This window comes from Alligator mississippiensis, chromosome 3, assembly GCF_030867095.1.
Source record: "Alligator mississippiensis isolate rAllMis1 chromosome 3, rAllMis1, whole genome shotgun sequence".
In the NCBI taxonomy this organism is placed as follows: Eukaryota; Metazoa; Chordata; order Crocodylia; family Alligatoridae; genus Alligator; species Alligator mississippiensis.
This window is the reverse complement of record NC_081826.1, coordinates 261,341,273-261,367,318: the sequence shown is the minus strand read 5'-3', so window position 1 is coordinate 261,367,318 and position 26,046 is coordinate 261,341,273. Positions and strand designations below refer to the sequence as shown.

Here is a 26,046-nt window from a genome sequence, read left to right as displayed (position 1 = left end):
GTCCCTTACAACCCTACATTCCGATGGTTCTGTGATTCTTTGATTCTAAAATAGAACCTATTCAGGGTACCGTCTCAATCCCTAATTTAAGTAAATGAAGAATATTGTTTTATTAAATTATTTTTAGCTTTGTCAAAAGGGGGTCACCCTACGATTATCTCAGATCGCAGCAAGATTTTTTTTCAACAAAAATTACTCTCATTCTTTCAAAGAATGGACATGGTATTTAGGAAGTTCTGTATATAGTGTTTAATTAGTTAAAAGTCATTTTCTTTGTTGAACTTATCTCATGGTTTTAAAAAAAACCCTAATACTTCTTGCTAAATTACATCTCTAAAATCTTCTCCAGGTTTCTTTGAGTATCAGAATCAGCAGCAATTAAAACAGAGCCAAGCTGAGATGCAGGTTTAGGTAAAATTTCTAATCTGCTTTTAAAAGATAAACGGTTCAGATTGTTTTTGATGGAAGAACAATGTCTTTATTGTGAATATTGCCAAAATTTAGATTAGGAATGGGAATCTGAGCTTGTAAATAAAGGAAGGATTTAAAGCCTTGGCTAAAATAAATCTGTCTTTGAGGTATCTCATAAGTCTCACCGGGTCTTTTAAAGATTTATAGGTTGCTGCTATCTTTAGCCTGGACTAAACCAGTATTTCTATGCTTTTGGGATGTGGTGCATAATTTAAGATGTCTTGTCCAGGTTCATGATGATAAAGTTAGCAATTTGTTTTAGTTTTTCAGGGAAAGAGAAGATACATTTTTCCCTACACCTTAAAAGGACAAAACATTATCCAAATATTGATTTCCACTGCCTGAAGCTTTCTTGTGCCATCTAATGTTAATGCGTGGGGCAAAAATAAGATACCACCATTCCTCCCTATCCAGGACTACTTTAAATTAGTTTCTGCAAGCTCCCTGTCAAAGTAATGTTTGTGATAGGGATTCTTTTAGTGGGAGCCTTTTACATTTTCCTCTTACAGGGCACTCCCATCCCTCAGATGCATCCATGACAACCTGGGAGATTATTGGACCTTATAAAAATGGTGTTTACAACTTTCTGGCTATGAGATGTGACCAGTTAACTGCTTGCCATGGCCAGCACAGCTTATGTCCAAGATATTTCCTCCTCCTTCTCTGGATGGCTTTTAAAATAAGGAACTGTTGAAGTCTGAAGGTTGTCTGTGTCCCCCCTCTACACATTACACTTAAAGCATGATTAACCAGGTAATCATACCTTAAGTTGTGACCTACCTACATGTTCAGCCAATTAATGGCATGATAAAACAAGTAATAAGCTACAAAGTTATGACACAAAAAGTGTTATAACTTTGTAGCTCATTCTTATCACGCCATTAATTGAATGTGTGGCCAGGTGCACCCCTGTGGCTGGAAGCCCCATCAGCTGAGAGGCTCCCAGCCACTGGGGTGACCCACCCGCTGCCAGCCCCAGAGCTGACAAGTCTTGCAGTGGTGTCACTGTTTTCAGTTGTGGGGCTTGCAGTGGACAGAATGCTGCCACCACTGCGAACCTCATAAGGTGCAGGGCTTGTGGCAGCAGGGAAAACAAGGCTCGCAGCAGCAGCAATGTTCTCCCTGCTGCAAGCCGGGAGTGAGGCTCACAGTGGGGGCAGAGTTTCTAGCACTGCCTCTACTGCAAGCCTCACAGCCAGAGTGGGCTGTGGGGCTCAGAGCAGGGGCAGTGCAGGGAATGCTGCCTTCAATGTGAATCCTGTACTTCATGAGGCCCACAGCAGCAGCATTCTCCCTGGGGCTCACAGCTGGGGGAGCCAGTGCTGGGGGAGCCTGGGGTTGTGATCCCAGGCTCACCCATCATTGGCAATAAGGCGTGATGGGATTTAATGTGTGATTCCAGAATTGAGCTTCCTGCCATGCACATGCGGCATGGCAAGAGGTGAGATTGTGTGGATCACGCATTAGATCCCATTGCGCCTTTACCTTCACGTGTAGAGGGGCCCTATATTGCTATTAACCAGATGGTCAGCCTTTTAGTCCCACAAGCTGCATGACTGGTGTCAGGCTGGTCTATAAGTCAGATCAGAACCACATGCCTGGATTGGTCCTCTTTAAGCCTTGGCTGGCCCCTGACTGCCAGGATCAGGCCCCCAGGGCTCTGTGCTGCCCTCTCGCAGTCCTGCACAGTGGGCTCAGAGCACCGTGACACCTCTTCCTGATCCTGCCTGGGGCCCCACACCACCTTTGTCTGGCCCTGCACACAGAGCCTGCAGGAAGCTCCAGAAGCTGGGTGACCCAGTGCCAGGGGCCTGCAAGCCAGGAATTGAATGCTCCTGTTATAAGCTCATTCTGCTTAATATGACCTCTGCACTATGGTTGCCTGATTTGGGGTGCTTGTGGAAGGAGGGCCTGGACCCATCTTTTTGGTTTCCCAGGGGCTAGGGCTTTAGTTGAGTAGGAAGTGAAAACACAGCATAATGAAGGGCCTTCTCTGTTGACTATCATCCCTCCAGCTGAGCCAGGAGTTCTCACCAAGGTGTTAGGAGTTTCAGTGCAACTTTTTCCCAACATACACCTCCTAAATACATTAAAGCCAATCTTCAGGAAGCAAGAGAGTTCTCCAGAACATTTTTCTCTGCCTAGAGATCTGGATTTCCCTTGACAATGACTTCCCCTTAGGATGGATGTACTTGACTTTGTACAAAGCTAACACTTTTCATTCCTAGCTGATCTATATACATGCCATTTTGGATGGCCACCCCACAGATTGATTGCCTCCCTGTTTTGATAGCCCTCATTTCCAGATGCCCAAGTCTGAGTTTTCTCTTATTCCCCTTGGAATGTACTTACATTTATTCAAGGTTATTACCTCTCACCCCTGCATATCCATTGCCTTGGGGTATGTAGGGGACATGGATTAACACTCAACTAGAAAATGGGTTCACTGGCCCTCTTTTACTTAAGTCAGTTTATAAAATTACAAAAATATGTTCACATCAAACCATAGTTCATATAACAAAAAACAGTAAAACTGCAAGGAATATTAGTTGTAAATAGATACCAAGCACAATAGTATTCAATTTGGGAAGATATTTATGCAGGATACATGTTAAACCCTCAAATCAACTGTGCTTTTGGGTGGGTTTGTGACACTTAAACAACCTACATGACTGTCTTTCTAGACAAGGAGGTATGGCATTCTCATCTTAAGTTCCTGCTGAACAATGTCTCTGGATTCCTTGTCAGTCAGAAAATTTCAGTGCCAGTCTTTCTTCCAAAACTGTGCTTCATGAGTTGTGGCCTCTCTTCCTGTCCTGGATTTGAAGAGAACCCGAACCTACTACTTGTATAGAACAAAGACTCTTAGTGAGATCTCCACAATTTGCCATGGCCATGGCCAAGAGATCCAAGGGTTCAGTTCTTTCCTTTCCAAGACACTCCAATCCTATTTCAGGTTGTATCAGACTCTAGTACAAGATATCCAAAATGGATCCAGATTTCATAGTTCAACCTTCTTCCACCAGGGCTCCAGTTTCCTGTTCTTCCTGTTGTATCTATTGTGTTTCCATGGTTGATATTTGCAGGTCAGCAGCATAGATTTTGGCCCATATCTCTGCTAAGCACTACATGATTGTGGAGGCCTCTGGTTGCAACTCTGTGTCCAGTAGAACATTACTCCAGTTTATTTTTGCCTAATGGACTTGAAGCCACATCATGGTATTTGTGAGCACTGTGTTGGAGCCACCAGTTAGTTGTGTGGACAGCTGCCAAAAGGAGAAAAGCAAGTTACTTACCAGTGTCTGAAGTTCTTTGAGATGTGTTTTCCACACACTCAAACCCTATCCTTCCCTTCTTCTTTGAGCTGGCAACCCTCTGAAACTGCATTTAAGAGGCAACTGATGAGTGCTCCTCCCAAGTGCTCCTCAGTTTTCTCTTAAATGCAGAGTTTTATGATTTTAGTAGAGGCTGGCCTGCAGCCCACCATACAAGAATTAATAACATAAAAAACCCTCCACTTAGAAATTTGACTGAGTACACCCACATCTGAAAGTGTTAGTATGGACAGCATATCTTCAACTTCCTCATTCCTGAACATTCATGGCTAAAACAGAACTACTGCTGAATGTTTATAGTAAATCTTACTGTACATATATTGCTACTCTATGGTTATAGCAAGATGTGTTTCCATGTCTCTGACTTCTCTTTATAGGGATTGTATTGGATATTAGGACTTCTTCATCCACCTGAAATCTGACCCATAGAGTTTAAGTCCAAAAAGGCCCACAAGATCCCTCCTGTACATCACAGATTATTACATGTTATAGTATTTATCCAAATAACTTTTCTTGCCTAAAGTATACTTGTGTTTGGCCAAAGGTTATCTTCCAAAAAGGTTTCCAATCTTGATTCAAAGACACTTAGAGATGGAGTTTCAATCATCTACTTTGGTATTGCATTATATTGGCTAAAAACACTTCATATTTTTTCCTTATATCTAATCTGAAATTGTCTGGCTTCAGTTTGCAGCTTTCAGTTCATGCTATGCCTTTCTCCATAGATTAAAGATCAGTTGTGTTCCTGGAGCTTTGTTTCCATGAAGGTATTTATGCGATATAAATCAGGTCCACTAATCTCTTTAGTTAATGAAGCTAAAGGCTGGACCTTGCAACCCTTTTCACAGAGTCAGAGCTTCTTTGAAGTCAGTAGTGACAGGGTGAGCATAGGCTCTGACCATACTGAGCTCCTTCCAGAACCAGGGCCTCGTTCTGTGATAAGGCTACTGGATAATGCCTGTGCTGCCACCTCACATCTATTTTTACAGCTGCTGACTGTTTCTTATGAATATTAGTATCACATTTGATACTACCGCCTTAAAAGAGTCTATGAAATGGTATGTATTACATATTTCTCTTCTTGTGTTTGTTCCAGATTCAAAGCATTAGAGTAGTAGGGAAGAGGGAGAATGCAAGTGTTTATAATTGTTTAAGAGGAGGAAAAAAAAACCTAATTCCATCCTTAAAAGTTTGATTATAACCAGCCTTCCAATTTGTGAATCAGATTGTTGGTTATGCCAGAGTGCTGTCAGGACCTTACTTTGAATAAGATGTTTTTCTTTTATGTGACAATTACTGTAGTGATGCCAAAAATTACGTCAGACGTCATTTGAGTGCTGAATTTCTTCATTGTTTTGTAGTACCTAATCAAATATTTGAAAAAGGGATTCTTTTCATAGCTTTGTAGTATAAACTTGTGAATATGTTGTAATGAAAGTTACCTTAGACAAGTATAATTGTATGTTTTTTATTCAATCATGGATAGTTTTAAAATAAAATCTTTAAAAAAAAAATCAAGTGAACACTTAAATTATGTTTGTATATATTTGTAGATGTTAGGCATTAGTATCTTTCCTTAAATGAATCTGATAATCTCTAAATGATAAAAAATAGTCACATATGTTATATCTGAAATGCCACATGGTAATAGAGGAGTAATGAAAGCTGCAGAAACCAATGAATAAGAATCCTGTTTTAGGTAAAAAACAAAAAAACCTCCACCTTCAATAAAAAAATTAAAATACTTAATAATTTAATCAGAATATATTCTAGTTAGGGTCCTGATTCAGAGTTCTTAAATGTGTGATAAGTTCCATTTGTGTCAATATAACATAAGCATGTGCTTACAGCAACCCTAACTTGAGGAATAATTGCTTGTACCTGGGATATAAGGGCACTCTGGTGAACAAATGTTCCCCCTGATCCTGGTGAGCACCCCTGATAAACTTGTAGGTGACCACCAGATCACCCTTGAGCCTACGCTTTTCCAGGCTGAAGAGTCCCATGGCTCTCAGCCTCTCATCATATGGTCTGTTATCCTGACCTCTGATCATGATGCATGGCTTTTCTCTGCACTCTCTCAAGCTTCTCCACACCCTTTTTTAATTGTAGAGCCCAAAAATGGACACAGTACTCCAGCTGCGGCCTCACTAAGGCTGAGTACAAAGGGAGAATGACGTCCTGGGATTTGCTTGAGAAGCATCTGTGGATGCAACCCAGTGCTTTGCTTGCTTTACTAGCTGCAATATCACATTGAAGGCTCATGTTCGTTGTGTGGTCAATCATGACCCAAGTCCCTTTCGTCTGTAGTGCTAACCAGGACAGCACTGCCCAGCCTATAAAAATGCTGCAGGTTTTTCTTCCCAAGGTGGAGAACCTTGCATTTTTCAGTGTTAAACACTATCAGGTTCTCATCCGCCCATTTCCTGAGCCTGTCAAGGTCTGCCTGGATCACCCTCATGTCCTCAGGTGTGGAAGCTTTACCTCAGAGTTTGGTGTCATTGGCGAACTTGGCCAGCCTGCTTTTATCACCAGGGTCTACATCATTGATGAAGATGTTAAAAAGTAAGGCCCCTAAGACAGAGCCCTGATGGACCGCACTGGTCACAGGGCACCACGACGATTGACTTCTGTCAACCACCACCTCTGGGTCCATTTCCCAGCCAGCAGATCATGGTGAGGTTGAGGCTGCAGTTAGCCAGTTTTGCCAAGAGGTGATCATGGGATACCAGATTGAAGGCTCTTTTAAAGTCAAGGTATATGACATCAGTCTCTTCCCCCTAATTACACAGCTCCATTCCCCTCCTACACTGTGCCCCATGCCTTGCAGATTTCAAATCTCCAATCAACTGGGACCCTTGTCCCAACATCTCCAGGCCCTTCTTTTTCCTTTTTGCTGGGGTTTTAGCCTTCTTGGCTTCCACCCCTCTACTTCGGCTGGTCCTGCAGCCCAGGCCCACTGCTCTAGGTCTGGCTTCTGGGTCCTAGCCCACGCTCTGCCTTGAACCTGCCCCAGCAGGGTTCAAGTCCAGCACATACCCCTTGGGATACTAATGGGACCTCAAAAAACCACTCTTTACCATCCCAGCCCAAACCACTGATTTAAACTGCAACATAAATACTAAATCCCTGGACTATAACATAAGAAGGAAAGTAGAGGATGTGTGCCTGCTTACCAAGCATCTCTTTCTCTCTGGGTCACTCTGTCTTGTTCCCCAGCCTGCAGAACTATTTTCTTCCAGTTTCCTGGGGTATTTAGGAGCCCCACACTCTACTACTCCCAGAGTTAGCCCTCTCCCTTGCCTAGATCAACCCCAGGGCTTATATAGCTCTGGCCTGAGCTCTCTCTCAAACATGTGACACCCCCAATCAGCTGACCTGCCTGCAGGGCTGTCCTTTAAGCCCTGCTCTGCCAGCTGGCTGTGCTAGAAAACCTCTGCCCTTAAAGGGGCCACCCCACTTTCTAGTAACAGGGCCAGGGTTCCCAGCTTCTCTCATCACATCACAGCACAGTGCAAAATCAGAGATTTTAGTGCACCAAGTCCACTAAAATTCCTATTAAATATTTCAAACTCCTGTAGAAGTTTGTATGTGTGTGTATGATTATGTTTTCTCTCTCTCTCTCTCATTCAATTCCAAGATGAGGGTTTTTCCCCCATTAAACAGTGGGAAAACAAGCCTCATTTTGGAATGGACTATCACATAAAAAATGTAGTACCTGCAGTCAGAAAAGGTAGCAGTAATCTATTTGGCTAGTCACATGGCAGTGAGGAACCCAGCATGGCTATTCTAGCAGCGAGGAACCCAGCATAGAGGTGCAGGGCAGCAAAAAACCCAGTGCCGAGGCATGGGATCCAGTTTGGAAACAACCCCCCAGCTGTGGCTGAGGGTTATAAAGGTAGACCTTAAGCTGTCTCAGCACAGGATTTCTGGAATGCTGTAGTGCATAGAGAGTATTCAGGAGTCTTTATGATGGCAGCATCCTGAGATGTCCCAGAGTCCCTGCACTGCTATGTACCATTACCCTGGCCTCCTCCTACCTCACTGCCTGAATTTTCTCTATATCCAGGCCTGTGAAAGGGCCTACAGAAAAGGGCCTTATTATTTATCATCTATGCTGAGTAATTGTCTTTGAAACAGAGGTACTGCTCTATACCACTCTGGCTCTTTTACCCTACATAAAGTAAATGGATGAGGAGGATTTCATTTTAGGTCAGCGTGTCAATCATACAGCCTACAGACTGGATCTGCCCATGGAGCCACTTCATCTGGCCAGCTGAGCTATGGGCAAGCTAGGGAATATAGGAACATGTTGCAGAACGTGGGCCCCACTAAACCTGGCCCACAGCCTCAAGGTGGGGCAGCATAGTGTTGTTCACAATGCACCTGCTTGTCCTACCTCTTTCAACGCAGCATTTGGCCACTTCAGCTGCAGCTGCTTGTTCCACTGCCTGCATTCCTGGCCTTGCATCTGCCATCTCTGAACTGCCACAGCCACCCCAGTGTAGTCTGTGGCCCTGCCACTTACCATATGGATTTGGCCCATGATAAGTAAGCCCTGCAGTCTGGATCCAGCCTGGGGAACAGGGTGAGTTTGATGCCCCTTTTCTAGGTGAACAGTTTTGCCCTGGACGTAAGGAGTGCCTGTATATGAGCACAGAGGCTGCTTCAACACACTGTGATTACAGCACGTTGGAGCAGACTCAGTTTATTGAGTCTGCTGGAGCATGGTAATTACTGCTCTCCAGCACCCTCTCATGTCTCTTGTAGCCACATTCCCATCAAACGAGCTTTAGTTCAAGTACCCCTGCCAACATTTTGAAGCACAGGGATGTGGATACACAAGACACTGCAGCACTTCAATTAGAGTGGCTCACGGAGCTGCTCTAATTAAAGCACCATCTCCCCCACCCCTGGAGCAAATGTAAAAGTGCCCAGGGAGATTATCCTGTCTCAGATTTGAAGAGAAAATCCTGTTCCCTTTTTCAATGATTTAACTCCTTACCATTTAAGAAGAGGGGGAGGGTTGCCTGTAGTATCTCATTTCTCTAGGCTGCCTTTGCCTTCACTGATTAGTTCAGTTTTACCATACACTTTTTGATAATCATTTCCCATATGTCTGTGTATAAAAAGATTAAGTTAAAATGTTTAATCTATAACACTAATACTACTAAAGTATCCAATGTAGACAATATCTTGGTTGTCCTAAACTAACTGTTTATACAAACCATATAAGAGCCATGTAAGGATATTTTAAGTTTTTGAAGATGGTTTTAACATGAACAGTATCTTTATTTTCTGTTATAGTGCTATCAAGAGGATTAGAACTTACATTTTGCAGTTTTCATCAAACATAGAGTTCTTCTGATAATACTCTATACCATTTTCCTATAACCAGGCATTTCAAACAATATTATAATCAGCTGTCCATCACAAAAACAAGTAGTTTCTTTTGCATCATCCAGAAATAAAAATAAAATCATTGTCTTTTACAACCTTGCCTATTTTTAATGAAATAGTTTTGGTAGTTCTGTTTTATTTTAAGACAGAAATTAACAAGTCTGTGCTAGGAACTAAACTGTTTGTGTTTTAATAGCAGCACCAAAATCTTAAACCTTTAACCCTTTAGATAACTGCATTTTAGTTATATTTGCCCCCCACAAAAATACATTTGTAAAAGTAAACATCAGTAATGGAAGCAAAAACAAACCTTATGCTGCTGCCCTTATATTGCTATAGTTAAATGTGATTTGTATTTACATGCTTAATGTGCTTAAATCAATGTTATTAAAATCATCAGTTAACTTAGAACTTCATTTATAAATTATTTCATATTTATAAATTATTTCATTAAAAAGTAGTGAAGATCTAGAATCTGACTTTCTGCTCAATCTGTGTCTGATCCAGAGGCCTTGAAGAGGATAGAAAGGTTACCATTCAGGTCATCATGTTTGTTAAACTACTCCTAATAGAGGACAATTAACTCTTTAGTAAGTTTCAAATTAGCCATCCTTTATTTAAGGGCATCTGAAACTCTTCAGTTCCAAACTATCACTGGGAAACTTTATCCCAGATGTTGGGTTTTAGAATAGATTGTACCATCTGGCTGGTATTTGTTGCGCCTCAAAGAAATATTTTAGGGGAGCAGAATCTAGTTATAGAAAATAAACTGACTCAAACTATGACATCACTATCATAAAGAGGAGGATACCTTAAAGTATGGTCTAGGATCAGTTAGTTAGAGTTAGAAAAACATATTTTAAAATGTCTAAGATAAAGAATGAGAATCATTTTTGTTGGGTTTCCTTTTTTCCCCTCTTACCTTAATTACATAAAGTATATGGAAGGTTATTCAAGCCAACAGAAGTTTTTACTGGAAGAGTAAAGCTGTCCCATTAGCTGCAGTCCAAGTTTATAATAATCTTGATGAAGCAGAGGGAGCCAAAGGCAGGATCAAAGAGATTCTGCAAGAAAAAAACCCTTGGGACAGTAAGCTCAGAAGCAAGCCAAAATATTTACATTAATAATAATGAACACCCCCCCCCCCGCCCCAAGACAATACATTTGAACTCTATTCTGTGTGCATACACACACAATAGGGTGGAAATGTAGACTGTGTACACACATTAGAATAACCTGGGAGAATGTCCAGGTTTCTTCTATTAGAAAAGATTACCCGGAGATGCCTGAACAGACTTGAATGTTGAGCTCTTGAAGAGCAGAGAGTTTTCAGTGCTGATGCTGCTTAGCCAGGAGACCCCTATGTACACATAGTGTGTTCTGCATGCTTCCTCAGTCTGCCCAAAGACAGCTGGTAGCAGTGCACAGAGCAGCTCTGATTGGCTGCCCAGACTACTTAGGGTCAGCCTGTGCCTCCCTGCAGCATACTGTGGGATTGTGAAGAGGGCATGTTCTACCCCTACCTGGCTGGAGTAACAGAATTCAATGAGTGCCATGCTGTCTCCCACAGGGGTGGGGAGGTGTTGCAAAGCACCCTGGGATACTAGACGACTGTGCTGTGTCTTCTCTCAAAAGGGAATGTGAGTAACTCTCCTGGGAGTGATTTAACTCTGGTTGTTCCCAAGTTATTTTTTTCCCAGAGTGGCCATTTTTGCTCTGGGAAAAAAAATCCTGAGCATCTGTACATTCATGGTTTTCCCTAGGAGAGCAGCAACTGTGTCTTTAATCTATTTACACAAGAGCTGTGGTATGACTAGCAGAGCACTAAATTACAAGTTTAGCCTAAAGACATGGACAATTGAGTATCACGTGTGTTATCTTTAATTTAATTATATCTTGGTTTTAATCACAGTATTTAGATTTTTGTGGCCAAATTGGGACTGACCCTTTTGTATGTGTGTATGGAATCTCTCCCCAACTTTCTGCACACCACATAAGGGTCTGTCATGATTTTCACCCTTTTATTCAGGGAAATAGGAACTGCTACTTCAAAGAATCCCTCTGGGCATTTATCATCTAAAATGCTTAGTCTGTACTAGGAAAACAGGTATATATTTTAACACAAATATGCCAACCTGAGATAAAATACTTGGGGGGGATGTTTTATTTTTTCACAAAAGTCAGCAGTTTGGCTTGCCTAATCTCTAACTTGAACTGCTAATTTATACAAACTACCTTGTTTTACCTAGATTTTTATCTTGAGTTAGCTAACTTAAATTAAGAATATACCAAGAAAACTTGGAAGAGGCTTAACTGTGGTGTTCTATTTAGAATGGTTCAATGAAATTCTATTAAATTTATTCCATTCTGAATTTACCATTCTGGGTCTTTTAGTTGAAATTCTCATAGGTTATAATCTGTTCAGTTATTAGTCCTCTCTTAGCCATACTTGGATTTCATTTACTGACCGGAATAACTAGCAAAAATCCATTCTGTAAACCGAGGATGATTTAAAAAAAAGAAAAAAAGAGGGTAACTTCAAGTTCAAAGTAAAATGTTCTTCACACAGCTGTCAGACGTAAGTCTTGTACCCTTCTTTCAAAAGGCTTGATGCCAAGGTTTCATTTAGATTTACAGTTCAGTGATATCCATCCAACCTGAAATCTAGTGCACTGATTTGCCCCTATAATTATTTTTGGTTTTATCTTCTGCTACAGACATTTGAAGTTACAATGGAATATTTATTTTTCGTGTTCATTTTTCAAACTAACAAACTTGAATCCATGTGTAGTTTGCATATCTGTGAAGTATTTTGTAAGCTTCTTAATACATTTGACGCGTTGTTATCATCCAGTGGAATAATAGTTACGCTGTAAAAATCAATACAGATAAGTACTGCTCAATTATAATTTTATTTTATAGAGTATTAAATTACAAATTTGTTAATCTGGCTGTAAAAGTGCTGTAACCAAACAGTACTTCAAAATGTTACAACAGATATTTGACACACTGATTTAACAAACTGTTAAAATGGATAAAGGAAAATTAACCTTTAGCTATTCTACATGCTACATTTTTGCTATATTGTTTTCTTGATTGTAAGATGAAAGTTCGGGCGGGAGAGCTGAGGGGGCATTCTTCATTGCCATGGAACTGAGGCTGTGATTTGTAGCTTCCTCAGTATGTGAGACAGGAAAACTGTCAACACTACTATCAAACTACAAACTAGTGGTTGGTTACAACAGCTGGATAGCAGAAGAATGTCATTTAGCATCCTAAAAAAAGTTGAAAAGCTGAATCCTTGAAAATAAGGAATGTTGTATTTGTCCTTTAACCCCTCAATAATATTCTATATCAGTGGTTCTCAACCTTTTTGGAATCAAGGCACCCCTTACTGGACTCGAGTCACTTCTCCATAACTGCTGAATTGAGTGACACTCAATTTCAAAATTGATTTATATATTATAGTGCTTACCTCCCTGCAGAGAGGCTAGGCAGTATGGGTGAGAGATTGACTATCACCCTTGTTGAGAATCACTGTTCTATACTCTTAATTTGAGTCTTCCCTAATTTATTGTCAGGTAAAATAGATCTGATTTGGATAAATAACATAATTATCTTTCCACCAATAACCTATCTCTGCCAACTTCTCTTTTATTGTTGACACTGTCTTACCCATCTCTCAGGCTTTCAGTTTTGTCCAAATCTTTTTATCTTTTATTGTGCTGCCTTCTGACCTACAAATTTCTTCCAATTCCAGAATCTTCCCTAAAGAGAAAGAAGAGTTTAGTGAAATTTGTTCCCAAACTTTTACAAAAATGAACATTAGGATGGCCCATGTTAGACTTTGCTAATGCAGCACTCTGCCTTTTGTTACACCGTTTACCTTTCTTCATTTGAAGTCTGCTTAGAATGTACATTTCTCAAGATTAGGGTGATAGTTGAGATCCAACAGGAGACTGTAGGCACCTCTATCTTAAATGTTGCAACATCTGAAAATGAAATGTCTGGCCTCAGGATGATGAGTCAGTGAAACAGGGTTAGGTGCCTAAGCTTCTTGTATTGTAAATAGGGAGAGTTACCTGCCTCAGAGAACCTCAGCCCTGGGCCAGTCCTGCCTCTTCCTTATATATCCAACTCTGACTATACTTCACTATATTACATTTCACTTCCCTTCACTTCACCCTACCCCTCCCAGAATCCCATAGCAATTTGAGAATCTGCCTGGGAAGTGGGAGACCTAGGTAAAGACTCTTCACACCCTGAGGGGGTTCAAACTTCTTAGGAAAATGCCCTAACCTTGGGACTGCAGTACAGAATAGCCTGGGTGGGAACATAATTCACCCACCGCATTTATCAAATGTCTGTCTAATGTAAAAGGCATGCATAGGGAGCTGGAGATTTGAATCATCTCAAACTGAGGAAGGCTGAGAACTCAGGTCTCTTGCTTCTTAGATGAGTGCTCTAACCACAAGACTACTATACTAAAGCTGGGAAGTATTGCTGGACTCCACTCCCCATGTTTTTGAGTAAAGTGTTATGGCTGCTGCACTTCGTGCTGAAATCAATTCTGTCAGTGCGCATAGGCATATTTGGACTTAGTTTAGCTCCAGTCTCCCTCATAAATGGATTACAGTAGAGCCTGGGGAAGGAATTGGATGGACTGAGGCGCCTAGCTGCTCAGACTGGGTCATTTTTGTGTATACGTGGAAGCCTCATAGATTCATAGATGTTAGGGTCGGAAGGGACCTCAATAGATCATCGAGTCCAACCCCCTGCATAGGCAGGAAAGAGTGCTGGGTCTAGATGACCCCAGCTAGATGGTTATCTAACCATCTCTTGAAGACTCCCAGGGTAGGGGAGAGCACCACCTCCCTTGGGAGCCCGTTCCAGACCTTGGCCACTCGAACTGTGAAGAAGTTCCTCCTAATGTCTAATCTAAATCTGCTCTCTGCTAGCTTGTGGCCATTATTTCTTGTAACCCCCGGGTGTGCCTTGGTGAATAAATACTCACCAATTCCCTTCTGTGCCCCCGTGATGAACTTATTGGCAGCCACAAGGTCGCCTCTCAACCTTCTCTTGCGGAGGCTGAAAAGGTCCAGTTTCTCTAGTCTCTCATCGTAGGGCTTGGTCTGCAGGCCCTTAACCATACGAGTGGCCCTTCTCTGGACCCTCTCCAGGTTATCCGCATCCGTCTTGAATTGCGGCACCCAGAATTGCACGCAGTACTCCAACTGCGGTCTGACCAGCGCCCGACAGAGGGGAAGTATCACCTCCTTGGATCTATTCGTCATGCATCTGCTGATGCACGATAAAGTGCCATTGGCTTTTCTGATGGCTTTCGTCACACTGCCGACTCATGTTCATCTTGGAGTCCACTAGGACTCCAAGATCCCTTTCCACTTCCGTGCCACCCAGCAGGTCATTCCCTAGGCTGTAGGTGTGCTGGACATTTTTCCTCCCTAGGTGCAGCACTTTGCATTTCTCCTTGTTGAACTGCATCCTGTTGTTTTCTGCCCACTTGTGCAACCTATCCAGGTCTGCCTGCAGCTGTTCCCTGCCCTCTGGCGTGTCCACTTCTCCCCATAGCTTTGTGTCATCTGCAAACTTGGACAGAGTACATTTGACTCCCTCATCCAAGTCGCTGATGAAGACATTAAAGAGTATCAGTCCAAGGACCAAGCCCTGCAGGACCCCACTGCCCACACCCTTCCAGGTCGAAGCCAACCCATCCACCACGACTCTCTGGGTGCGACCCTCCAGCTAATTCGCCACCCACCGGACTGTGTAGTCATCCAAGTCACAGCCTCTTAACTTGTTCACCAGTATGGGGTGGGATACCGTATCGAAGGCCTTCCTAAAGTCTAAGTATACGACATCCACCCCTCCTCCGTGTCCAGGCGTTTCGTAACCTGGTCATAAAAAGAGACTAGATTGTTCAGGCACGATCTACCTGCCATGAACCCGTGCTGGTTTCCCCTCAGCATAATTTGTCCTGCCAGGCTCTCACATATGTGAGCCTTGATAATTTTTTCAAAGACTTTGCCAAGGATGGAGGTGAGACTGACTGGCCTATAGTTGCCTGGGTCCTCCTTCCTCCCCTTCTTGAAAATGGGGACCACATTGGCCCTTTTCCAGTCCTCCGGGACTTGGCCCGTGCACCACGAGCGTTTGAATATTCCCGCCAGTGGCTCTGCAATGATGTCGGCCAGTGCCTTCAGCACCCTCGCATGGAGCTCATCCGGGCCTGCTGACTTAAAGGCATCCAGTTGTTCCAAGTGACTCTGCACCATCTCAGGGTCTACGCATGGAAGTCTGGCATCTTGTTGCTGCCTCTCTACAACCCCAGTGAGAGACTTGTCCTGCCCCTCACTTAGGAACACTGAGGCAAAGAACTCGTTGAGGAGTTCAGCCTTGTCCCCCCTGTCCGTCACCAATTGTTTCTGCCCATTTAGCAGGGGTCCTATTCCTCCCTGGGCCTTCCTTTTACTCCCTATATATCTAAAAAACAATTTCTTGTTGTCCTTTACTTGGGATGCCTTCCTCAGCTCCATGGTAGCTTTGGCCCATCTAACTGCCTCCCTACAAGCACGAGCAGAGGAGGTATATTCGTCTTTGGTGATCTCTTCTTGTTTCCACTTTTTGTGTGCTCCCCTTTTGGCCCTTAGGCTGCCCTGGATTTCTGCGGTCAGCCAGGGAAGCCTCCTGGCCCCTTTCCCTCTTTTACCCCGAACGGGGATTGTCTCGCTTTGTGCCCGAAGGATCGTTTCCTTAAGGCACAGCCACCCTTCTTGGGCTCCCATCATTTCAAAACTCCTACTCTGCAGTGTGTCCTTGACTAATCGCCTGAGTTCATTGAAATCAGCTTTCCTAAAGTCTAGTACTTTCACCCTACTAGTTACCTTACCCACTTGACGTCTTATGGTGAATTCTATTATTAGGTGATCACTGTCCCCCAGATGGCTACCAATCTGGAGGTCCCCTACCATGTCATCCCCCGTTGCCAATACCAGATCCAGTATGGCATTCCCCCTAGTGGGACCGTGTACCTCCTGTATCAGGTGGAGGTCCTGTACACAGGTTAGAAACCTGTGTGAGCGGTGGGACTTAGCCGTCTGTGTCTCCCAGCAGATGTCTGGGTAGTTTAGGTCCCCCATGACTACCGCCTCTTACTCAATGTAAGTGCCTAGAGATCTTTGCTATCCGAAATGTAGATCCAGTATAGGCTTTTAATGATTATTTTCGCTGATGGACTAGAGTTATTCTGGATCACTTATTGTGACACGGACTTCTAAATTCCATCCAAATTCCATTTTAAACCCCTTGTTTATCTAAAAACACCTGTGCTAGTCAAGAGTTAGATTTAAAAAAAAAAAAAAAGTAGTACTTTTCACTCCTAAATATCAAAGCACTTTACAAAGGTATATAATTATCATTGTCCCAATTGTTTGTATCAGAAAAATCAAACTATAGGAAGGTTTAAATTATATAGGTAACACTGCATGTACTTACATTACATTTGCATGTAAGTCTGAATTTGTGGGCTGAGGCCCAAAGTAGCCCTGATAGTGTTTTATTTAACTTGGTCCATTAAATAATTACCCTTCAACAAATTGGTGGGTTTTGTTTGTTTTATATTGTGTTTAAAATGTTTTTGACTAAAAATTATTTTGACTTTGTTAATTATCCCTACTTTTGAAATGTCATATTGTTTGAAAAAGTAAATGTAGAAATATGGGAAATTTTTTAAAAGTCAGTCATTATTGTACACTGGAAATATTTGCAACAGTCAGGCACAATGTATCTGTGTATGTGATATAGTTTCATGAGTAACCTTTATAGTTCTTTAAAATGAGTGCCAATAAAGTTTTTGTAACATAATATTGTGTATGCTCACAAGTAAACTAATAACTTTCTAGGTCAGTCTTGAAAAACAGTTAAATATATACATTATATACTGTAAAAAAAACCTAAACTAAATCCCAACTTCTCCCTAAAAATATTAATTAAACATTAATTAATCATCAAAGCTAAAAATTAACATATTTTCATATGTTTAAAGAATTCTTAACAAGCTATCAATCTTCCTTGTGATCATTCACAAGAGCAGTGAACTAAGAACATTCTTGTTTTAAATCATAATGTACAGTCTGCTGAAAAGACCACCAAATGAATTTTAACAAGTTCTAAATGACAAGCCCTGATTACTGCAATAGAATTTCCAATTACTCCATCACAAAAGACTTTCAGACAGCAGTGATGAAAGGCGTAATTTTCCATTTTTTCACTATGACCATCCCAACTGAATTGTTCTGAAAGAAACTAGCTTAAAACATGCCCTGCATATGGCAGACATGTATAGTATTTTGATTACCAACCTGTGATGTTTTTACTTCTGAATGTGTTTTACAGCCAACTAATGAGTAAATGGTGGTAAAGGATCAGTTGTTCAACTCACTGAAAATTTCAGCCATTTGGTATTAATATACCTATTCAAAAATAAAACAAAATGAATTTTCTATTCAATTGATCTTTAGACATATTTCATTGTATTAAGATGTTAACGCTTTGCACCATGTAGAAACATTTCAACAGCACTGTTTCTATAGCACTGTAATCCAGATGGGACCTAAGGAAGGATTTAATCCTGATATTACACGTGCACAATAATGAAAGACAAGCAGGCCCCACAGCTGTTCTCAAGCTGCTTGCTTGTTCATTTTGGCTTAAAATGAAAATGTGTATGGGAGTGGGAGTTGGAGAAAACCTTTCAAACTAGATGACAGAGTCTCTCAAAAGACCAGAAACTAGTAAGCAACAAAACCAGGCAGATGGTGCAACCCGCTTGAATCTGTCTTCTTGACAGCTTTATACTTATTGGCATCTAGAAAATGTTTTTTGTAGCATAAATTTGGTTGTGCTTCTGTGTTTAACTAATATGTTTTCTATCTTATTAAAGAATGTGAGGATTTCACTTTGTGAAATATATTAGTAGCAATTTTGACTGACTTTGGAGATTTGCAAGCTCAAGTCAAGCTTTCTGAGTTGGGTGTTCTGATAGTAATTTTGGAAGCAAACCTCACTTTTCATTGTCTATGGCAGGGAAGTAGACAAAATAATCTAACAGGTTTTTTCCACATCCAAACACTATTTTGCGACACTGTACCACCATCTCCATTTAAACGAATCCACCAACACAATGCCTAGAAGAATGAGGGAATATTTGAGATGGACAAGTGACCCAATATAATCATACGATTCTATTTTCCCCTAGTTTCCACCCCTGTTCTTTCTTTTAAACTTGTCTCGCACTTTCTTTTTTTTTTAATCTCGTCTCAATTTAGTTTGTGAGCTGTTCAGAGAAAACACTGTCATTTATTCTGTGTTTGTGCAGTGCTGAGTACAGTGAAGCCCAATTCCTAATAGTGACTTCAGGTCTTAACTGCAAATGAATAATAATGTTTTGTTTGACTACTTATCCCATGCACTGTAAGGCTTCATTGCTTATTTATTTGAACAAGCAAAAGATATCACAAGATGGCACCCTAGAGCCGAAGTGCTCAACCTTTCTAGACTCAAGTCACTCCTCTATAACTTCTGTGAATCGAGCAGCACCCTACTTAAAAAAAATAATTTATTGATTGTGCTTACCTCCTTGTAGAGCAGCTGGGTAGTGGGGATGGGGCAGTGTCCAGGCAGGGATGAACCTAAACCTTCACTGTTTCCTTGCACCTCTCACCTTCAAAAGATCTTATGGCACCCCAAGGTGCCCTGGCACCATGGTTAAGGATCACTGCCTTAGACTAACTGATTCAGAGGCATGAGCTTTTGTAGGCAACAACCTATATTGTCAGATGCTATGAAGCAATGGCAGAAAGAAATGGTTTTATATAGAAAAGAAAGGGACCAGGGCAGAGTGGGGGCGATACTACTAAAAGAGGTAAGAAGTTGGTTATTTGGATCAATTGAGATGAACAAGGCACTTAATACCCTGAGGGACACAAGTTCACAAGCACTTAATACCTTGAGGGACATGAGTTCACAGCTAGTCCACAGCTATGTAATGGGATAAACATACATAGTTCTTGTTGGAACCAAGGCTAGCACAATCCATCATGTAGATGATTTATTTTTCTGCCATCCTGTGTTTAAGTTGGTTTTTAAAATTTCCTTTTTTTAAGGATAGCTAGTCTTGAAGTCAGTGATGGAATGTCCAGAGAGGTTAGTGTTTTGTCACAGGTATTTATGTGTTACTGAAACTAATGTCAAATTGGTAGCCATTCATTATTTTACGTGGAGATTGCCTTGTCTGATCAATGTAAACAAGAGAGGGGCACTGTAAGCACGTGATGGTATATATGACGTTGGTGGAGGAGCAGACGAATGGACCCCAAATGTTACAATTCTTGTTGTTTGGTCCAATGCTTTGATCAAGTGGTCTGTGTCGATGAGATGCCACAGATTCAGATACCAGCTGTGCTAAGGCCAGGTGACTTGATGAGATTTGTAGTAAGGTAGTCTGTTATTGGAAAGGCATCATTTGTGCTTGGTGGGGCACAGGCTTTGAAAAGTAAGACTGCTTTTACATCATTAAATATGTGAATATTATACTTGGAAATTTGAGAACTATTAGAAACAGAACTCAAACAAGACACCATATTTACCTGAATCCAAAAGGACTTTGAATTTAACCCCCCCACCACCACCACTCTCCATTAGATTCTATACATGGGAAATTTATTTTATATATATATATATATATATATATATATATATATATATATATATATATATATAGTTTAACCCCCCTTCCCCCCAGTATGGCATCTATTGTATTGTAAGTTCATCTTAAATTCATCCCCCTCCAATTCTATATTGGGGAAAGTAGCAGCAGTGGGGGGCAGATGGCGGGGGGAGACAAGTGATCTGTAACCTGGCACTTCCCCGCCACACTTGTCTGTGCTGCCACTTGCCCCTCCCCCATGCCTGGGCCCCCTGCTGCCTGCACCCTCTGACTCTCCTCACTGCTTACCATGTATTGCTGTTCTGGCCCTGTTCCAACCTGGGGCATGGAACACAGGGTAGCTCCGGCCCCAGCCCAGCCACACAATGCAGTTTGGGGCGGGCGGGATCATCTCGTCTTGGATGCAAGTAAATACGGTATAGCTTGCTGTACCTAAAAAGTGTTACTTTAGAGAATGGATGTTTTAGCAATTTAACTTTTTTTCTTTTTCATTGAATAAAAATAGAGACAAAGAAGAGTTTTTCCCTACTGCTTCACATATAGCTGTGTCCAATTAATTAATTAAATACAATTAAATACAATTTTGAGGTGGTTGGATTTTTACCTTCTGCCAAAATCTCAAGGTATAGTCCTTGAGTGCAGTCTAGTGGCAGAGCTACATAAATTCAGACATGTGCCTGAAACCTTTGCTAGAATGAAGCCACAATTAGTTTTTTGATGGGTGATGGTAATTTTGATGAAAAGTGGCATTTGTGATACTACATCATAGGAGTGGAAATATTATTCCACCGGGACACTCAGATACTATAGTAATTAGTATACAAGAATGCCTAGATAAGTTGAATTAAGATACACTAGCTAATGCTCTGCTTTTAATACTTATTTTAAAATGAATTCATTGTTGGAGCAAACTGTTGATATTAGCTTAGTGCTACCTGCATTGCATTCTGGTCTATGCATATAGGAATCCATTCCCAAATATTTTGAACATACAATTCACTGAGGGTGCTGTTTTAAGGTATAATGTTGCAAGAAAACAGCATTTTCTGTTGTCCATTAATTTCCAGTAGCTTAAGATACAGTACACAGAAACTTTATGCTGATTTTATTTGCCCTGTATTCTACAGATAGATTTAGTTGCACTTTGACAACAAGAAATCTCTGTGGTACACCATTTGAAAACTAAGGAATGAAAAGTATGCCCAGATTGTTTAGAGGCACATTTAAGCTGTGTGTAGAAAGTAGAGCTATTCTTAGAAGAACAGAATCCGGGAGATGTTTGCACATAACATTGCCTTGACATAGCTGCCATTATTCTCACTTCCTGTCAGGACACAGCCTTGAACCTGGAGCCTTGGCCTGGACAGCGTGGCATTTTTCTCAGCCTGCAAACCTACAGCTGATATCCCAGACTGGTTGAGGCTGGCCTGAAGCCTCAAGCAGGGCCTAACCTTTCACTCATTCCCTGTTACCAGAATGGCCAGCTGGAGTTAGCTGTCCCTCCATTTCACACGTATAAACCCCTGAACAGGAATAGAAAGTATCTGGGTGACCAGGCTCTACCTGACTCATAGCCACTCTGCTGCTCACTCCAGCTTGCTCCTTGATTCTGCTCCCAACTTGATCTCCTGGCTTCCTGACTTGGGTCATTTATAACTGTGCTGTCCTCTATCTCTCTGACATACTTTCAGACTCCACACTCTGATTGACTTCCCAGCTCCCTGACCTGGTTTGTCCCTAGACTCTGCTCACCCATCCTGACCTGGGTCAGCATCTCCATCCACAAATGGTCCCAGACCCTAATGCCCATGCCTTCATGTGACACCCCCCCTCGTAAAATATCCCTTTTAAAAAGACCCCAAACATTGAAGATTCACGTTGCATGCACACACATAAGTGCGAAGGAGACAACAGCAATGATGTTTTAATGTGAAAAAAATCTTTTACAATGCTTTCCTTTCTTATGCTGTAGGATAACTTTCAGATAGATTTTGCAAGTTGTCAGGACAAATAAGTAATAAAAGCATAACTATTTAAAATAAAGCAGCTAATTAAAAGTCATTTATAAGAGGTGAACTATAAATCCTACCAGCAATGGTGTCTGAAGAGATGAGTAAAACTGACTACGTGTCTGTTGCTAGATGAAAAAGCTTTTCAGAGGTGTTTTATTTGGTAAATTAGAAGACATGAACAGCCTGTAAGCTAAGATTAAATTGAAAAATTTTCCTTAAATGAAGATGTTTAACAAAAAATATGTTTCCTTATTCAGAGGAAGAAGGTATGTCGAAGTCCATTGTTGCAGAATATCTTCAAGAGAAGAAGAAGTATGAAGACATGCGGAAACGGCAGCCAAAGAAAGGGGCTTCTCGTGAAGATCAGGTAACTGTTTAAAGTAGTAAAACTGTAAAACTTAGAAAAATCTGTTTCATGAAAAACTCAGGGCAGGGTTAGGGGTGGAGAATATGGTTTCTCTGTTTCTTTATGTGGCTTTTTCTGGCATGGGCATAGGGAAAGTCTGTAAAGTTTCTAATCACTAATTTTCTTACCAAAGTATTGAGAAAATATTTGTATCCTTCAAGATGCCAGAATCTTCAGGAAAAAAGAGTTATCTGCGTAGAGGTGTTCTTGACTCTGGTGGCAGTGGCCTCCAAAAAACCTCCTTCATGGGCAGTTTTGTAGCATGAAGAAAGAAATTACACATATTTGTTCTGACATAGTTTTATTGTACATCCTGTTTTCCTGCAATTTTGGGGAGACAAGAGCAGTTTGGGGTTGGAGAATCTGGGAAGAAACAATACTGGAAGAGCAGCCATCCAGGAGGCTGAACAGTATAATTTGGAGCCTGAATCTAATCAAAGTACCTACCTAGAAAGCCTGAAGTAATGGGGAAAGAAACATCAACTGGAGCTAGGCTACAGGGAGGGGTTAGCCCTCCTGTAGAAATAAAGAGGAACAGTTGGGTCCAGGTCTATACAGTCACAGCCAGCATTGCTAACTTTGCAGTAAGTTTCCATTCTGTTCCCCTGCTTTCACATAATGCACAGCTTCCGGTAACATTTTACCCGTGTGGCAGAAAAAAAAATTCTGCTTCTTTCAGAAGAATAACATTCTTTCCTCCATATTGTATTTATGAAGTTGACAAAAAGTTATTTTTCCTACTAAAAAAATTACTTACAATTGACTTAGCTAAAAAGTTTAATATGGCTTAGTCAAACCAAATATATGAATAGAGCCTAATAAGCAAATACGTGCTTTAAGTTTAAAAAGAACAGCAAATAGCAAGTCTGGAACATTTAAATTTGTGCGACTGCCTGTGAAGTGGAAAATACCATTAATCTAAGATGGATACAGTGCACATGCATGCACAGGTTTACAAGTGCACAGATATTTGGTTACAAGGATGTATGTGTTCAGCTGCTGAAACTGAAAGAGATTGGAAACTTGAGGCTTAATAACTTCAAAGCAAGGGACGATAGACTTCATAAGTGGAGCAAACTAAATTAGCTCTGAACTAAGGAGTTTATGGAAACTTTGGAAACATCCAAAAACCCATTAACTCTGAATAAAAGAATTAAAGTTCCATCAGCAGAACGGATCAAGGAACTCTAAAGCACTGCATCAGCATTGTCCTAGGCACCACAGGAGGACAAGATAGAACACCAGGAATGTATTTTTATGGGTCACAGCCTTATGTAGTTCATCTGGGAACCATCCAGCATCTAGTCCTTCCTTCATAATCCATTTCATGTGATAAAAAGCTCCCTTGATCCCTCTACATGTGTTTCTACCTAGTCCCAGTACTATTGCTGAAGCCACATTGCCCTCTCTCTATATAAGAGTTGAAGAGATGACGAAGGAAATATGGTCTCTTTGCAGTAGCATAACTAGGGGTGGGCAAGAGGGGCACTCACCCTGGATGTTAAGTTAGAGCCAGAATCACTTCCCTGCCCCTGTTCCCGTGATCAGAGCACATGTGGCACTACTTCAGCCGGGACTGTTTTGAGGTTCTCGCTGAGTAACACTGCTGCTGCTTTCAGAACTCGGGCACCTTCCTGCGCGCTTCCGCTCTCGGAACCCAAGCCACCACACCACACAAAACCTGCGTGCACCCTCCCCCTGCTCTTCTGCAGAGTTTGCCCTGGGCACCAACTTGGTTTGTTATACCACTGTCTCTTTGTTGTCCCAGATATTAGAAGCACCAATTCCATTCACCACCTTTTTTAGGAAATGCCATCATCTCTGCCCCTGCCCCCACACACGCTTCCTCAATTCCACAAGGAGGAAAAAGGGGAAGAAACTTTTAATGAGGCCAAGATTTTCGTCTTCTTTTGGCCCAGATAAAGACTCCCCATCTTTAAGGGTAGTAAACTGGGCAGGATTGTGCAGTTTCTCTCCTGTGCAAACTCTAAAATTCTGAAGTTTTCCTCTTCTCCTCCAGTTTCTTAAACAGGAAGTTTGGAAATCAAATGCAAAAAAAAAAAAAATTCTATTCTTAATGCTATATTAAGTTTTCAAAGCATTCAAAAACTAGGAAACACCCAAAGTTTAAGGTTGCTTCCAGAAAGAAACTTGACTACATTGTACTTTTGTGGTATTTCCTATTTCTGTTTTCAGCTTTTTTCACTTTAAAACTTGGTTTAAAGTTTCAAAGTTAAAAACTCTTTTTAAAAACCCCTAAAAAAGCCATATAGAAGGGTTTTCATGGATAAAATACCAGATCTAAACCAGTATGATTCTGATACAGTAAATCTGCACAGTTTGTCTATATAACCTGCCTGTTGCCATCAAGAAAGAAGTCTGCATTTATAATTTTTTTGAAAATGGAATTGTCTACAAAGCCAAGATACTAAAGTCTGTGCTTTTAAATCTGTTTCATTCGTTTTTTTATTACAAGAATATTATTTATTTTAAATAGTAATTTTTTTCAATGGTCTATATTAATGATCAAATATTTCACTTTTTAGTATAGCTGGAAGTATCCGCTCCCTTAAATAAATGTGACAGTAGAACATCAACCAAGTTCATTCCAACTCTATAGTGTTACATTGTAAAATAGGTATAGCTTATGTTAATAGACTAACAGCTATATAGTTTATCTATATTGTATCCACTTTTTTGTAAATTATCATGTGTGTTCTTAAGAGAGGATTATTAATCTGTAGGTTCTTAAAATTCTAGGAAATGACCCCTTGAATGACCCCAATAAAAATCAGTGGTTTAATTTTGTTGCTATTCACTTACCATCCTTTGCTTATGTCATATGTGTCATATGGTCATTTTGAAAAGATGACATGAGAAATGCTGAATGAGAGAGGATTTTTATAGTAGGACTTCCTCACAAATATTTATGAAGAATTTCTTATCAATCTCATTTTACCATTCATCAGACAGTACAATCTAAAGTGTACTTATTAATGTTATAAAACTTCAGTGAAAATTATGTTTCGTTTCAGACACTGGCATTACTGGACCAATTCAAATCAAAGTTAAACCAGGCAATAGCAGAAACTCCTGAATGTGAGGTTTCAGAACCTGAGGTGGAGGATGATGAAGGATGGTAAGTTTTTTTGTTTGTTTGTTTGTTTGTTTTACTGCTCTGTATTAGTAATGGATAAACTTGATCAGGAAAAATTAGATCTAGTCCAAGTTTTTGCTTAACTTGTATATAAGAGCTTTTTTCTATAAGCCAGCATTCCATGTACTTACACTGGCAGGTTCTCTGCAAGAAAAGGTCTGACTGCTACCCTCCATTCATCCTTTTTTCTGGAGGACACAAGATAGCACATTTTCATCACCAGTCATCCCCCACCTGAATGCAAGTACATATGGGTGTGGATGGATCTAGAATGTTGAAAAGCAGGGTGCAAATAGTAAAGTGTATCATCACATATAAAGTACATATTTTTCTCCAGTTAAAAATAAACTGGAAACTTTACTAATACAATAGGGATCTAGGATTGCATTGTTCAGTTTAAGATGGAAGCAAAAACAAATATAACTTCACTGGAATGAGTTAAAACCAATCTGCAAGCCTTCATTACTAGGAGCAGCTAACAGACAGCAGAATTGCAGAACAAAGGATAGCTTGATTGGTGG

General features: G+C 40.9%; 1 protein-coding gene across 1 annotated transcript in view; it reads left to right on the top strand.

Moving 5' to 3' along the window:
* The window catches only part of CWC27 (CWC27 spliceosome associated cyclophilin), a 216,239-nt gene that overhangs the window by 155,488 nt on the left and 34,705 nt on the right, over positions 1–26,046 (top strand). Inside the window, exons 12-13 of the mRNA XM_019495888.2 lie at positions 22,220–22,329; positions 25,404–25,507. Coding sequence (XP_019351433.1) covers positions 22,220–22,329; positions 25,404–25,507 — 214 coding nt within the window. The remainder of the gene's footprint in view (positions 1–22,219; positions 22,330–25,403; positions 25,508–26,046) is intronic.